The sequence below is a fragment of the Lutjanus erythropterus genome, chromosome 2 (assembly GCF_056507025.1).
Source record: "Lutjanus erythropterus isolate fLutEry1 chromosome 2, fLutEry1.hap2, whole genome shotgun sequence".
Taxonomy (NCBI): Eukaryota; Metazoa; Chordata; class Actinopteri; order Lutjaniformes; family Lutjanidae; genus Lutjanus; species Lutjanus erythropterus.
This window is the reverse complement of record NC_139318.1, coordinates 36,899,165-36,915,402: the sequence shown is the minus strand read 5'-3', so window position 1 is coordinate 36,915,402 and position 16,238 is coordinate 36,899,165. Positions and strand designations below refer to the sequence as shown.

Genomic DNA, 16,238 nt, shown 5'->3' with positions numbered 1-16,238 from the left:
CTGCGGAAATTGAGAAAATAAATAAAGCCCCGGACGTGAAATGGAGCTATTCTCCGTACAAAAAAGGTACGAGGTGCGAGTTTGTATTTCCAGGCGGGTTTGGTTCGCGGAGCCCGTGAGGAAACAGGAGGAGAACCTAAAGACAGGTGATGGTTAATAACAGGCACCTTGTTGGAGACAGGTGGGACAGCGCGGGTTAATGTAAACAATCCTCGCGCGGTTTGGTAGAGGACATATTTCCATTTCAAAGAGAAGCTCTGCTCAGTGACTTTTATCTCGTTTCAAAATGCTAATTCGGTGACATGCTGTGGAGCGCAGCAGGAAAACAACTTAATGCGTTAAAGGAATAGTTCGACATTTTGGGAAATTCGGTTATTTGTTGTTTTGCCAAAAGCTAGATTGAGAGGATTGTTACCGCTCTGATGTGCAATAAACATGAAGCTAGCGCCAACAGCTGGTTAGCTTAGCATCTCTCTCTCTGTATTAAACGTCCAGTGTGGAATATTTAGGGGATTTATAGGCAGAAGTATGTTTTCATTAATCACAATAATGTATATCAACTGAAAATAAGAATTACTGAGCTGTTAGTATTTATAAAGGTCTTCTTCCATGGAGGCTGCCATGTTGCACCACCATGTTTCTACAGTGGCTCAGAACAGACAAATCAAACACTGGCTGTAGAGAGGGCTTTTTCCATTTGTTGCAAGTTTTGCAGCCACCATAGTTTGATGCTTGGAAGGGGAGACTGAGGCGAGCATTATTCAGTTGGTTGCAATCTATAATGTCACCACAAGATGGCACTAAATCCAAGGTTGCCAGTCTGTGTGACAAAACCAGCCTCAGTCTCAAAAACCAGCCCAACACCTGAACTCAAAATAGAGTTGCTATCATTGCAAAATATCTTGTAATATCTATCTATAAAAGTTTTGTTTTTTCCTATAACAGCTCTTTTACTTAATTAAAATACAGATTTTAGAATATGGATTTTTAGATATTATTCATATAATTTTCATGGGGCAACATTTCAAAAGCAGCCGGTCCTTTAAACAAAGGAGATATATTTTTAACTGCAGACCTTCAGAGGTGCCGGCAGGCAGGTTTTGTGATCTTTAACTGTCCCCGCCCATTTCCCATCTTCATGCTAAGCTAAGCTAACGTGCTGCTGACTGTAACTTCATAATTACTGTACAAACACGAGTAAGAGCTGAAACAATTTAGTCAATTAATCAATTAGTTGTCAATTATTAAATTAATCGTTTTGTTCTCTGATTTTAGTATCTCAAATGTGAATATTGTCTTGTTTCTTTCGTCCTCTATGACAGTAAACTGAACATCTTTGAGTTGTGGACAAAACAAGACATTTGAGGACGTCACCTTGGGCTCTGGGGAAACAGTGATCAACATGTTTCACCATTTTCTGACATTTTTAGACCAAACAATTTTACAATTTATTAAGAAAGTGACTGACAGTTTAATTAATGAAAATAATGAAAATGTTGCAGCCCTAAGCCTGAGAATGGTCTCGATCTATCTTCTTATCTAACTCTGAAGAAATCAAATAAGCACATTTCCCAAAATGTCAAATGATTATTTAAATGCTAAACATGTAAATATTTCACAAAGAAAAGACAACACTGTATTCAATGAGGGAAAAAAAAACTGTACAAGCATCCAGACTGTAAAAAAAAAAGATTAAAATATATACATGAAAAGCACAATGCATAGCTCATTCTCACTATCCAGGCACAACTGACGATACCAATCAGTATTATGATGAGAGAACATACTGTATGGCATGTTAGCGTCACGTCTGAAATCAAACACAGCTACACACAAAAGAGACTAAAATATTTTGCTTGAGTTGCTTCAGTATTTGTTGATGATGTGATCCTGAACAGTCTTCTCTGTGATGAGTGCTGAGATGACGACAGCTCACTGTGCCCGACAGGAAGAGGAAGCTTTGCTTTCAAGTCTCTGGCAATGTGCAGTTATGACCGGACGGTTCAGTCTGGGTTTGCTCCTTCGACAAGACAGTCGGGACAGTTAGATCGGCTCCACGTAATTGGCCGGGTAAAGACCCAGCTGTCCGTTGTCTAGGCGACCTTTACACCAGCCCTGTTCGTCCTCCTCCTCCAGCTTTGTGAGCTCGTCCCCTTTATTAATGAGAGGAGACATAAATGTACGACAGGAGGACATTATGTGAGACAGTTCTAATTAACATGGGTCATACTGATGTCAACAAGAACATTAAAGGATTACTACGCCAAAAACATGTCCTTTAAGTATCAAACATTCATCATTTGTAGGCCCACCATACTGCAGGTGTTATGAAAGATGGCAGCTGTGATTTATGGCGGTACAAATAAAACAGACAGTATCAAGATTATCCATAGACATTTTTTAAATATAAATGAAATATCCTGCAACAATATATCTTATTTTATATATTCTTTATTATTATGTTTTACGGTTTTGCTTTTTTAAGGTTTTATTTTTATTCTTATATATTCTTTCTCTATAACAGCTCACCTCTGTCTGACAGAGAGCTTTATAGTTCTCTGTCTGGTCACGGTAAATTGCATATCTTTATATTCCCACTCTCACTCGATGCATTTTAAAAAAAAAAGTAGTATAGTGTGATCTTGTACATTCTTTATATATTGTATTCTACAGATATTCCCCACCTTTTAAGATTTTTACGATTTTTTTTGACTGCTGTAGGAATCAGCCCCTGTGATCTTCTAGTCACCAGGTGTCACGCTCACCTGCTCTGAAGCTGAGCTCGTCCTGCTCCTGGCCTTCGTAGTCGTACAGCGCTCTCACTCTCACACCTTTGCCCGTGTCGTCGTAGAAGGGGTTCGACCCTCCGTTGGTGTCGTTGCCTGAGTTCGGGGCCGTCTGGTCCTCATCCGACCACTCTGTGGAGGCCGTGTACGCCTGGTTCTTCTCGTAGCTGCTGACACTGAACGTCACACATTTCAGCAGAACATTCATTTAAATGTAAGGATGTGCTGCGACTGTTGCTGCCACTTTGTGTGTTTTATGTTGTTTTACTGAGTATAGTTTGTTGTGAAGCATTTATACTGTTTACTTTTTTAATTCTTACTGACATGTTTTGCTTGTTTTCCTGTCCTGTGGTATTCTTTCTATATTTTGTGCTTTGCTTGTGTCAGTTTTTAGCTTTTTATTTTGTTTGGTCTCATTGTTTTGTCTTTATGTTGCCACATTGCCTCCTGGGTAACCTGCTCTTTGTGAACTCTGTTTTTAAAGGAGCTATATAAATAATGTTATCATTATTATTATTATTATTATTGTTAATATCATTGTTCATATTACTACTGCTGCTGCTACAGGGACTGTTATTTCTTACCTCTAGCACTTGTTTTTGTGATAAAAGATGACAATATGTATGTAAATAAAATTAAATTACAGTGAAGGAAGACAATGATTATTACCAGTTATAGTATAAACTGATGATTTATATATGATGTATATAATATATATGATATATATGATTATCTGGGAATGTTACAGCAAACATGGAGAAGATTGTGTGGATACGAGCGTCTGTTAAATAAGATTAAAAATCTATCGATATAATCAATCTTACCTTCCTCGGTCTCCAGCTTGAGCGTGGTCTACTGCTGTTGTGACGTTCGTCAGCATGACTCCATCACTGCTTTTCTTTGACTTTTCTTTCTTAGAGATGTTGTGGGTAAGGTCTGGGTTGTATTCCTGTAAAACATGAGACAAAACATGTTGGGTTTAGATTTGTTTGCACCACACAATAACTACAGTTAGAGTCCAGGTATCACTTAGTACATCACATTTACAACAAGTAACACATATTTTGAGTAATAATTAATTAACACGATGATTATCAAAGCTGGACATTGTCTCAATATTCTATGATTAACTTTTTACACTGCCACTTTGTAAAATCGTTTTCTATCCTTTGGTATCTTCAGCTCTTATTCTTTATTCTTTTTAATCTTTGTCCTTATTGCGGCTCAGATAGATAATGTAATATTGAAGGAATACTTCAACATTTTCTTACATGTTTGTTTTCTGTCCTGTCAAAAATAAGATGAGAAAATGTAACTTTCTAGAGTCTTATCATCACTATGAAGATGCAGGCAACCAGTGGAAACTTAAAGAAGTTACTGCTCATGGCCAAAACAGAGCCTGGCACATAACTTATTCTTCTGGGGGGAGCGGTATCCCTCTTCTCATCTAATTCTCAGCATGACTGCAAATAAGTGGATTTCTCAAACTGCCAAACTATTCCTGTGATTGTACATACACACACTGTATAACCATACTGTACAGCAGAATGTTGCACGTCCCCAGTGATAATATAATGTATTAAAACTGTAATTTGTTATGTTTTTTCTGTACCTCAAACTGTGGCCAGTTCATATGCATGCCGGGCCCGTGGATGTTGCTGAACCACTTCAGATCTTCCTGCACGCTGGCTGATGTGATGGTGCATTCAAGTTCTCTGTACACTGTAGCATAACTGTGAGAGGACAATGAGGATTTAGTGTACGAACATGTAATGATGAGCTGATGGTTGTGTCTTGTTACATTACAGAAAGAGTTCTGATTATTAAAAGTGAGGTTGGATGAGGTACTTATTGCTGATTAAAAAAAATATACAAACTATCCCTTTAACTGATTAAAACGTGTCAAACCTTTGGTCTTCTGTGAGGTTGAGGTGGCGTTTGATGTCCAACAGCACCTCCCTGAGGAAGCTCAGCCTCTTCTCTTCAAACTGCTGGCACTGGTCGAACACCTGCTCCATGTTCTCCATGTACTGAGGAGTGCACTTACTCAGCTCGTCCAAAGCCTTCTCATACTTCTCCTTGGCCTGTTTGTCATGACACACACACACAACAAATTCTTAACAACATGAAATAAATAAATATAATATTTCACTGATTCAGAGATGACTAATATTTGAATGACACATCATGTTCCTGCGGTCAAAACATTTTAACCTTGAACAGACAATAAACGTGTCGAGGTCGAGTCCGTCACAGGAGACCAGAGTTCACTTCAGCTCAGAGGATCTAATGTGAGAGTAGTGAGGGAGAAACACTGAGGGGGAGGTGTGGCGTTCAGTCACACATTAACAATGCTGCACTGACAGTGACGACAGCCATGATGCCTTAATAACTGTTGGTCCAGAGAAACCAGCTCTACATCTTAAAATAGCCTGAGAGCTGATTTACTGATGCGTTACACTAACACACATCTCTTGGTCTTGATCTTGCATAGGACTGAGTGATACAGATGAAAAATTTATCATGATGAAATGCTACATTTTAGTCAACATCAATAATGATTGATACTTTTTAACAACCTATGTTTTAATGCACTTGAGTGAACCTACTGAATATTTTATTGAACAGTTTTCTTATTGTGTCTTGTCTGGTGTTTATTGCCAATAAATATAACTTGTTTTATCACCCAGGCTTAAACTGGCACACTGCAAATATTCTTCATACTTTTTGTGAACTTTTGTGCATCACCTTGTCATTGTTTTGCACATTCCTATACAAACTGTACAGCTCTTTCATTTAAACAATCATATTGTCTTTTATTATCTTCTATTTTCTATTTATACTTATTGACTTGCAGTACTTGCTTTCATCATTATTTATATTTTTCTTGTGCTATTTTAGTTCATATGCCAAAGCAAATTCCCAGATTCTGACACGTATTTGCTTTTGGCTTGATTGTAGAAAACATCTTTTGCATGATGATAAACCCAGAGGCGTGTACGAGCTGCAGCAGCTGATGCTCTCACCTTCTGGGAGTCCTGTTTGCACTTGTCCACTTTCTCATGGAGTTTCTTCTGCTGGTCTGCTGTCACAGAGGCCTCTCCTTTACTGTTGGCCTCTCTCATGGACGCCAGCTTCTCCTCTTTGCAGGCCATGTGGAAGGACTTCTTGGCAGCCTCGAGCTGAAAGAACAAGATAGTATAAACAAACTTTTTTGCACTGATCATGTATGTCGGGTTATTGACACATATGAGAAATATAAAGCATCTAATTGTCAGCAATGATCTCAATATATAAAGTAGAGCAACAACTTATTATTATTTTCATTGCCGTGAAAAGCTGCATATCCACACAATTCAAGAATAATCAATAATAAAAATATCTGCAGGTTTCTCCCTGTAACTCAGCTGACGGAGCAGGTGCCCCACATACTGAGACTATCAGTTCAAATTGAGGTGAAAAGAATTTGTCCTTGTTACTGTTGACTTTTTCAAGTGTTTCACATTTTCAAAGCTGTCAGCCTTTTCCCTTTTGCCATTTCTGGCTGAGATGGAGATTTAAAAACTTTAATTAACTTTGTAATTTAGGCGCACTGACCCTTTAAAATGAGCTCAGTGTCACTGGACAGTCTAAGAACGTGTCTGTTTAGTTTCACCTGAATAGGATGTTTTAAAAACACACACACTTCCTCACCTCTTTTAGCTTCTTGGCCCAGGGTTTCTGGGCCTTCTTGAATCCTTCCTCTGCCTCTTTGGTTTCCTTGAATCCTCCCATCATCTGTTTGTGGTACGAGTCTTTCTGCCAGTTCTTCACCTTCTCAAAGTCCTCGTTGACCAGTTTGTTTTTCACTTCCTGGTGAAGCTCGCTCACCTTCTCCGCCTCTGTCATCACCGCGATCCACGCTCGCTCGACCGTGCCGTACTGAGGCCCTGGTGGAGGAGTGAGGGGTGAGTAAGTCAAGTGAAGCATAACATCAAAATGAAAAAGCATGTGAATTTGGATAACATGAGTGTCGTACCTTTGTCTACCAGCTGTCTCCATCTCTTGGACCACTCTGTCAGCTGCTGTGCATAGGCTTTCTCGATTTTGGCACGCTCCTGGATGCAGTTCATCAGGTCATTGCAGAGCCGGTTACCATCATCAATACGCTTCACTGTACGTTTGTAGTTCCCAACCTGACATAAAAACAATCAGTAGATTTACATGATTGGGGCTACAATCTATTACACACTGAATAATATTTTTATGGCATTTTTCATTTTTTATTTTTTTGTTGTGTTTTTGTCTGAAGCGTCTAGGCCTGCCTTGTAATTAATCTGGGGTCAGGTAATGATTTACTATACAGTACATCACTCCTCACATCAAATGTAGTAAAGGAATAGCATTCTGGGACATAACGTGGACATGATGGGACATATGCTTAGTTGCTTTCTTACTGAGGATATGAGAGGATCATTACTGATCTGACATCTGTGTTCAAAGTACAAATGTGGAGCCAGAAGTTCATTAGTTTAGCTTAGCATAAAGATTAGCCTGGTTCTGCCCAAAAGTAACAAATTAAGCATGTTAATTGGTGATGTTAAGAGGTGCAGGTTGACAGGCTTTTGAATTTCATAAAGTGCCAGGCTAGACGTTCAGTCCTGTCTTTATAGCTAAGCCAGGCTTACCAGATGTTGGCTGTAGCTTCAGATTTTACAAACAGATATGAGAGTCATCTTGATCTTTTCATTTAACGCTAGCACATAAGCGTTTTTCCCCAAAATGTCAGATTATTCCTGTCGCTGCTGCTTGTGTTCCTCCACCTCCTGGTCGGAGACGAGGACAGTCTCAGAATTTCCTTTGGGTGAGCAAAGATTATCTGCAAAGTTTTTTATGAGCAGAGATGGAAAGAAATTTGCTATCATTTGCTAAAAATCATCCTGCAGCTTTAAAAAATTAAGAGGTGATGTAGAGATTTTCTGATGTCCTTATGTTTCTTGTTAGGATAAATTATCCACTAATTACAACAATTTGTCATTATTGTAAGTCATGGCTAGAGATGGCATGAAGTGTATTTTGCAGCTGTGGCTGAAGTGCTCAGATCCTTTACAAAAAAGTTTTATTGCCACACTGTAAAACAACTCCACCAAATGTTAATGTCCTGAACTGAAAACCTTACTGAAGTAAGTAAACAGTCAGTACTGTCAGCAAAATTTACTTAGAATATCAAAAGTAAAAGTTGTCATTGTTCAGTAAAATGATTCCTGAGTCAGTGTTTTACTATTATATGTGATGATTTTGGATTAATATCACTGGTGTGTTGATGTGTATGTTGCACTTTACTCCTGTAGAAGTTTATGCTTGACATTATTTAAACTACTTAAATACTGTTGGGTAGTTTAATCTACAACAATGCATCATATTCTATAAGATCATCATATATATACTGCTGTATACTGCTGTTACAAGGATCATCGTGTGATGTTTTAAAAGGGACTCTCCTCTCAGCCTGCAGGTGATGCATTGAACAGGCAGGAGGGAACAGCAGGGAAGAGACTGCTGGTGTGTGCAGTTATGCAATGAAAGCAGAGGGTGGGTTAATGTCATATAATTTACAACTCTCCACGGACACAGAAGCAGCAGCCTCCCGGAGAGCTGTTAGCGAAAGAAAGAGGCTAAAATCCCCAGCTTACTGCAGAGAAAAAAGGACTGCATCTGTGCTGAATGTGTAATAGATGTTTACCTACACCTCACCCTGAAAATGACACTCAACAAACGTCAAATGTGGTCTAAATGAAAGCAGCGATGGGGGGTGCAAATGATTATATTCCACACCAGCCCTCTGCTTCTTCAGCAGCAGCCGAGTCAGCGATCAGCAGCAGCACTGCAGCAGCTCCACTGTAATGCATCGAGTGACGGTGATGTAGTGGTTGCGTGCTGGAAACAGGCACCTTTGCTGCTCCAGCTGATTCCTGAACGCACCGCACTGCCTGACTGGAGGGTAAACATGATGAGGATAAAACGCAGCCGAGTCGGCGAGGAAATGGATTATAAACCCCGAACACATGAAGTGACAATACATCTTTTCTGTCTCTAATACTCCCCGAGTCTATCTGTCACACATGCAGTATCTAAACATGCAGTGGCAGGATGGTAAATATTATCTGTTGCCTGAGGTGTGCCAAGCCTTTTCCTCATCTGAACACTGAACACCAGCTCTCATATATAATGAATGGATTTCTGGGAACTTGTTGCTCAAATTACTTGGGATTGTTTGTGCTCAGGAGAGGTGGTTGGTGATGTAATCATGTGGGAGAAACCCAGAACAACATACTGTTATCAAGAGCTTAATCAATTATTCAGTCAACAAAATAATAATCTGACACGGACATTTTGACAGATATGCTAAACATTCCCTGGTCCAACTTTGTCAATTGTGGCATTTTACTGCTGTTCTTTGTCTTATGTTACGGTAATCTGCATATTCTGGGGTTTTGGACTCTTAGTCAGACAAAACAAGCAATATGACATCATCTGAGGCTTTAGGAAACAACCATTTTTCCTCATTTTCTGGCTAAATATCATTTATAAAAAATAACCATCATATTATTTGAAACTTAAATATTGTCATTGTAGCCCTACTACCATCCATCTATTAAAGGAGCAGTCTGTAGGATGTAGTGGCATCTACCAGTGAGGTTGCAACCAACTGAAACTGCCTCTCTCTCCCTTTACATCTAGAGCCAGTGCTTGGTTTGTCTGTTCTGGGCTCCTGTAGAAACATGGCCTGTTTAATTAAATTCAACCCTTTAACAACCTCAATCGCACTCTTTAATCATTGATAAATCTAAAAAAAAAAAATGTGTATCACTGGCATTTTATTATAATAACCTGCTAACATTCAGTTTATGGGTGTTTACACTGTTTTTATTAAATCATCATTGTATTAGTTGGCTAATGAGCTCATTCATTGCTTATGTCTGTTGATAAGCACAGAAACATGTATGTTAACTCAGGCTGTTTAAGCAAAGGGAATTCAGGAGAGTCAAAATGAACGAAAAAAATGTTAAATGGAACATTGAGTTTTTAAAACAACAAGCACCTTCTAATCTAAAATTCCAACAGTGCTTTGGTTTTTCCTCTATTTTTGTACAGAATGTTTGTCTTCTAATCATAAAAACTAATACAGTGGAGAAAAATGTTGCATTCCCTTACACATTTAAATATCTAAAAAAAAAATGTAGGAAATGTAAACGTCAAGCCCTTTGGTACTTTACCTTTTTCAAATCTGGCCCCAAATCTTTAAAAGTAACTGAATAGGCCAAATCAAAGGTAACAAAAACACAATTCTTTCTTTCTGGTGATAATATACTAAAGAAAACAAGCATTTCTTGTTCTGCCAATAGATCCCCCTAAATCTGTATCTGTATCCTGTCATCAGAACTCAGATGCTATGTATTTTCAAATTGTTCTTTTGTTTAGATATATTTGCATGTCAGCAGATATTTGGACATGAGACAGTACAGGGAGTACAGATGCATTTTTTAGTAATCACAGGAAAACCTAACTAAATCAAATTAGTACTATTTTCAGTGACATGATTTGCAAATATGTGAATTGACTGTCTGCAACTACATGCAAGTACTGCTTCACAGCAGATGGCCTCAATTTGTGTCATTAAGTTGATGCAGGCCTGTTTGCTATTCCTGTTTTTGGAGAAGTCAGTATTAGAAAAACTGCAGTGTAGCTGTCATTGGATTGGTTGGAGATGATTTTAACAAGCTCAAGACCTTAATTATGTAGTACAACATCAACCCCAAAGGCTCAGGCCTCATTAATAAAAACGTATCTAAATCTGTGCATGAGAGCTGCGTGTATGGATGAGAAAGTTGGTATTTAACATGTGAACATACACAGGAAATCGACCTGCTTACACGAACAGGCCCATTAACCTGGCTTAGCAGCCAGGACCCAAAATGTAAAACTAAATAATTGAAAAAGGAAGACAACACAGGAAAAAGCAATACAGGAAAATCAGTGTCAGCTAAACTAAAGCCCAAGAGCAAAAAAAAAAAAGACAGCATGAAGACAGGTGGTGACAAATGCTGCATGATATATATTAGATATATTTCAGTTCACAAAAGAGTAATCAGTGCCACCAGAGGAAGCAGAGTGCCACTTTAGTTTCATCCTGGATGAGAAAATAGTGGCAATTATTGGTGAGAAGTCCCTGATGGTTACGCTGAGAGAGCAACCACAGTGCAGGCTGGACCGAAAGAGTAAATCATTTGTTTTTAATTGATACACTTATTTCAACAGTTGCATAACAGAAGATTTAGAAAATTAAATAATGGCACCAAAATGTAGCCACTTTAAATGTCCTCAACCGACCTGTGCATGAAGCAGCAGGCATTCAGTGATCGACTACACATTGATAAATTTCATTTTATGTGTAAAATAGAGCTTCCGCATTTACGTGTGAGTCTGCGGCCACACGCAGATGATAAATGAGGCCGCAGATCTTTCTTCTCACCTCCCAGACGAAGCAGGTTCAGTGAGAGTTCATCACCAGACTGTGTCAGTTCCCGGCTGGGTTTAATCTGTCAAAAGACTGTTCCCTGCTGTCTCACCTCCCAGAAACTGTCTGTGGTCTCCTCCTGAATGGCGGACTCGTCGTAGGCTCCAGACATGGTCCCAGATTTGGCAGGGTGGCTTCAGGCTGTGACGGTCTGCGGCAGAGTAACGCTCCTCATGCACTGTGAGAGGAGACGAGCACAGCCGAATGTAAACACAGAGACTGTGAAACATGAGATGCATAAACACAACATTAAAAATATCGTTTTGAGCTGCAGACAGCGTTCTTTAACACAGTGTTTCTAGCTTTAGTCACTAAAATAGATCTCACACATTCAGACTCAACAGCAGCTAAGGCACTGTGATTTCAAACAAGCTTATGTATTTTTTGTTTCAGCCCATCTTGTACAGATTAAATGCTTCCTGCAGCTCATGTGAGCACAGCAACATGGTCTCAATCTAGATACTTTGTTCATTCTCTTCTAATACCCACAAATGTTGTGTCATGGATTTAAAAGTGGATGCAAAATGCTTATGTAATGAGAAAAAGGCAGCAGACATGAAAGGTTTAAATGCAAGAGATTATTAACCACGCAGACAAATTAAGCTGCTTTTTAAACAACAACAGATAATGTGACTCAGTGACTGACAAACATATGGTATATTCACTCAAGCTAGGGCTGCACCTAACAATTATTTTCATTTCATTCACATTTTCCTTAAACAGTCCAAAAACAAAAGATATTCAGTTTATAATGATAATAGTAAATATATAAAAACAGAAAATTCTCACAGTTGACAGTTTGGAACCAATAAATGTCTGGCATTTTTATTAGAAAAAAACTAAACGATTAAATGAACGAAACCTAAACAATTCAATTCTGTTATGAGACCATCTTCCCTGTTTGCACTGTACATGGCAGCTGATTAAATTTCTTTTGGACAACCAATCCATAATCTGCCAGTCAATCTATAAAATAGTAAGAAAATAATAGAAATGCTCATCATAATATTCAAGAGCCAAAAGTAACATCTTCAAAATGCTTGTGTTATATGAGTAACAGTCTAAAATACAAAGATATTCAATAAACAATTTAACTTGATAAAGTACAGCTCTGTCAAACAGTTGCTTAGGCCATAAAGCTACAACAAGAAACTTCCATATTTTGTTGGGCCCTCCCCTGTGCACTGTAATAACCACCGTCAAAAATAAAATTATTTAAATAAAAATGTCTTCCTGCTTCTTTTTAACTGGTGACCATACTACTCACTGTAACTTTGGCAGAGAAAATGTAAACACAAACTAGTTTCATCTGATTTCACAAAGAATCAAACCCAGGAGGAGGCATTAAGAATAACTATTAAGAAATAGCCAATAATATCTTCTTGTGGATGGTCTCGTTTTCTTATGTAGGTCACATAGAGGCATCATTTGAGACAACTGAGACTGTTTCACAAACAGTTAAAAACTCCTTGTAGTAGCTTAAATGTAACATTTTAAATCATTAGAGTTACACCATATAATATCTATAATTTGCCAACAGATACTGTATATAATACAGCTGAATTTCAAATGCACATGTGTACAAAGTCCAAACTAAAGGTGACGAGTTCAGTCCTCAGTTCAGCATTTTACTTTACACAATACTTTACACATACTGATAACAGGTACTTTCAAGACCACAATCACCCTCATAACCTGCACTCTAAGTTATTTCTCTCTCTGCTCCCCTCAGATGACTCTGTCAATAGATTTAATGACTGGATAGTAATTTTCAGCGGCATCGACTCACCCGGCTGCTGTCAGAACACTGTAGCCTAATTGCAGAGTAATCTTCCCTCATTCTAGTCAACTAACATTTTCCCAAGGCCTCGCTGGAACACCTTATGCTGCTGCGGAAATTAATAGCTGTGACATGACTGCTAATGATGACTCTGAAATCAGGACACGAGATGAGTGCCACAGTGAGAGGAGTGAGAGGAAAACTCAAAACTATCTAGCTACCCGTCCATCCAGGCCCAGGAGATCAAGAGGCCCCGAGGCCAGAGCCCCAGTTTGAAGTGACTCTTGGCATTTTTGGCTGGAAAGTCAATCAAACAACTAAAAAGAGACACAAAACAACTACAGAGTGACTGAAACAATGCCAAAGAGACACAGACAGTAAAGACATCCAAGGGACACAAAAAAGCTACAAAGAGACTGACACACCATCGAAGAGACAAATAACTGCAGAGAGACTCTGGCAATGTCAAAGAGACACAAAACGGTAATACCAAAGAGACAAAACAACTACCGTGCTACTGTAACAACAAAGAGGAATAACAACTACAGAGAGACCGACACAACGCCATGGAGACACAACACGACAGCGCCAAGGGGACCAAAAACAACTACAGAGAATGTGATACAAAACGACAACACCAGAGACACGCAAAACAACAACAGTGAAACTGAAACAACGCCAAAGCAACACAAAATGACAACACCAAAGAGAAACAAAACTTTTACAGATGGATGCATGGCTACGGGGGATGCAAAATCAGATGCAAAGTGACTACAAATTCACACTAAGCAACCACGGAGATGCAAAATCAGATGCAAAACAACTGCAACAACTACAAAGTGATGCGGGACAAATACAGAGAAATAAAAACAACCACAAAAAATCTCATTCAACCTGGCTTGGCCCCTTTTTTTGTGTCTGCGCCCGATGTCCATGTATCTGTCTGTCTATCTATCTGCACAGAAAACCATCAAATAACACAGCAGGCAGCGGGTAGGTAGTCAGTGAATCTATATTAAATTGACTGCAGACCCTCAGTGTAACGAGTGAGCAAAGACACAGACAGACAGACAGACAGACTGAAAACACAAACATTATCCTGTTGCTGCTGTAGCCTCATCAGTGCCAGCTCACCTCCACCAGTTCAGGTTCACTTCACAGCCAAACTGCAATTTAAACAGCGGCTCCACGGCCAAATGTTCACGCGGCCTACTAAAATTATGATGGGCTCTAGGTAAGAGGTAATTAGCCACTGCCAATGACATTAATTGTTACAGCTTCATTAAATCAGAGAGCCGCACTCTGTTCTTGTAATATCTTTGTAGTCTCCAAATCCTGACTTTGACCATATTTTTTAGATCCAAGTAATTCAGTTTCATCTTAAAGAGTCGTTCGTGGTGTTTTACATATTTGGTAGACACCACCATTCAAAACTGACTGAGATTAAAGGACCATACCTTGATTTTAGTGACGATTTAGTCAGTATACAAAAAAAATTACATTTTGTTCACATCACCACTTTATAAAACACACCATATTTTACTGTAAATGTCATCACTAACTTGAGAGAGCCTCCTAAAGCTTTTTAACTTTACAAAAAAAAAACACTTGTCTCTTGAGTTTGACCAAAAGGCAATAACATAAGGTAGCCTCCTGGATTAGTTATTGTAGCAATCTGCACAGAGATCTAGTTCAGGTGAAACAAGACAACTTGTCCCAGTATTTGTTATTCTGAAGGACTTTTCCTGGATCTCTTTAAGTCTTGGATATCAGAGCCTCCCTCTTGCACATGAGCTCAACAGACCAATTTTAAACCGATCCCCACTTTCAGCTGCACTACCACGCTATGATACGATAACAAAAGCCCTGATATTTCGTCTACTTTATGTGTTAGCACAAGCATAAATGTGAGTGATGCAACGCTGTGATAAAAAAAAGATGCACTACAGAAAATAAGATATGAATGTGTGCAGGTGAGGCAAGAGCAGCAAACAAAAACACAAACCACCCAACAAACAGAAAAGCAGATCAAGATAAGATGCAAAGTGAGGATGCAAATGAACTGGATGCCAAACATGAGATGAAAACAAAACAACGAAGAGGGTTATTTGAAAATACTGTTATCAGTGCAGTGAAATGCCAGCTGCTGCTGCAGGAATACAGAATATCAACAAACAGATGATACTGTGAAAGGATTCGATAAGGATTTGTTCTGTGATACTGTAATGATGCATCGGTTGTGATATGCAAGGTCATTTCTGGGCCGGTGCTTCACAAAACAAACAAAGTATGTTAAGAATGAGTCATCTAATGACAAACTTCTTATCTTAAAGGGACAGTTAAACATTTATTCATGTTTGTAATTATGAAACTACATTTCAAAGAAAAAAGTCAATTCCAGCACACACTTATAACCTCTGAATTGATTTATTTAAAAAGTCAAAATTTCATTCACAAGGACTTTTCTCAAGACCTATCAATCACAAAGTGACACATTGCTTAAATACAGCCCATAATTATGGCCCAGTTTTTTAATAAATCAATGTATAGGTGCTAAGTGTGTGCAGAAACTGATGTTTTTCTTTGAAATGGATTTCGGGAGGATTTGATTCCCTGCACCACAAAAGATACCAAGCATGCGGTTTGTGTTTTGCCTTTTACGCATCCTCTAGAAATATGAAGCTCTAGCCAGTTAGCTGAATTTAGCACAAAGACTGAAAGCTGGGGGAAACAGTTGACCTGGTTTTAAAGGAAAGGGGCACATTTTGGTGAAGAGCAGTTATACCTGGTAATTGGAATAGGCATGGTTAAATGCTGAAATGCAGAAGCCATTGTGTTCTCCAGCTAATAAGTGTCTACAACCTTGAGTATCTGCCAGTATCAATACCAATCAGATAGCGTCTTTTTACCTCTCTTAAACAAATAAGCTGTTAATAATACATTTATATGGATGCACTTTGCTTAATCTAGCCATCTAAAAAACCTCATGCTCAAGCTGCGGAACAAATATTTTACTCCCATGTAGGATGAAATACAGCCCACGACATGACCCAGTTATGCGACACTGCTTTTTCAAACAAATAACTTTTAGCAGCATTTTTGATTAGTCAGCACC

General features: G+C 38.7%; 1 protein-coding gene across 4 annotated transcripts in view; it reads right to left on the bottom strand.

Annotated features, from left to right (window-relative positions):
* Nucleotides 1–1,532: 1,532 nt before the first annotated feature.
* Nucleotides 1,533–16,238, bottom strand: part of pacsin1b (protein kinase C and casein kinase substrate in neurons 1b) — a 36,434-nt gene continuing 21,728 nt past the window's right edge. For all 4 annotated transcript variants that reach the window (XM_084738708.1, XM_084738734.1, XM_084738724.1 and 1 more), the window contains exons 2-10: nt 11,396–11,521; nt 6,805–6,961; nt 6,480–6,715; nt 5,813–5,968; nt 4,695–4,870; nt 4,399–4,519; nt 3,611–3,735; nt 2,766–2,962; nt 1,533–2,153 (exon numbers count right to left, since the gene is read on the bottom strand). In XM_084738708.1, the coding sequence (XP_084594834.1) occupies nt 2,044–2,153; nt 2,766–2,962; nt 3,611–3,735; nt 4,399–4,519; nt 4,695–4,870; nt 5,813–5,968; nt 6,480–6,715; nt 6,805–6,961; nt 11,396–11,455 (1,338 nt within the window). In that variant the 5' untranslated portion in view covers nt 11,456–11,521 and the 3' untranslated portion in view covers nt 1,533–2,043. The remainder of the gene's footprint in view (nt 2,154–2,765; nt 2,963–3,610; nt 3,736–4,398; nt 4,520–4,694; nt 4,871–5,812; nt 5,969–6,479; nt 6,716–6,804; nt 6,962–11,395; nt 11,522–16,238) is intronic.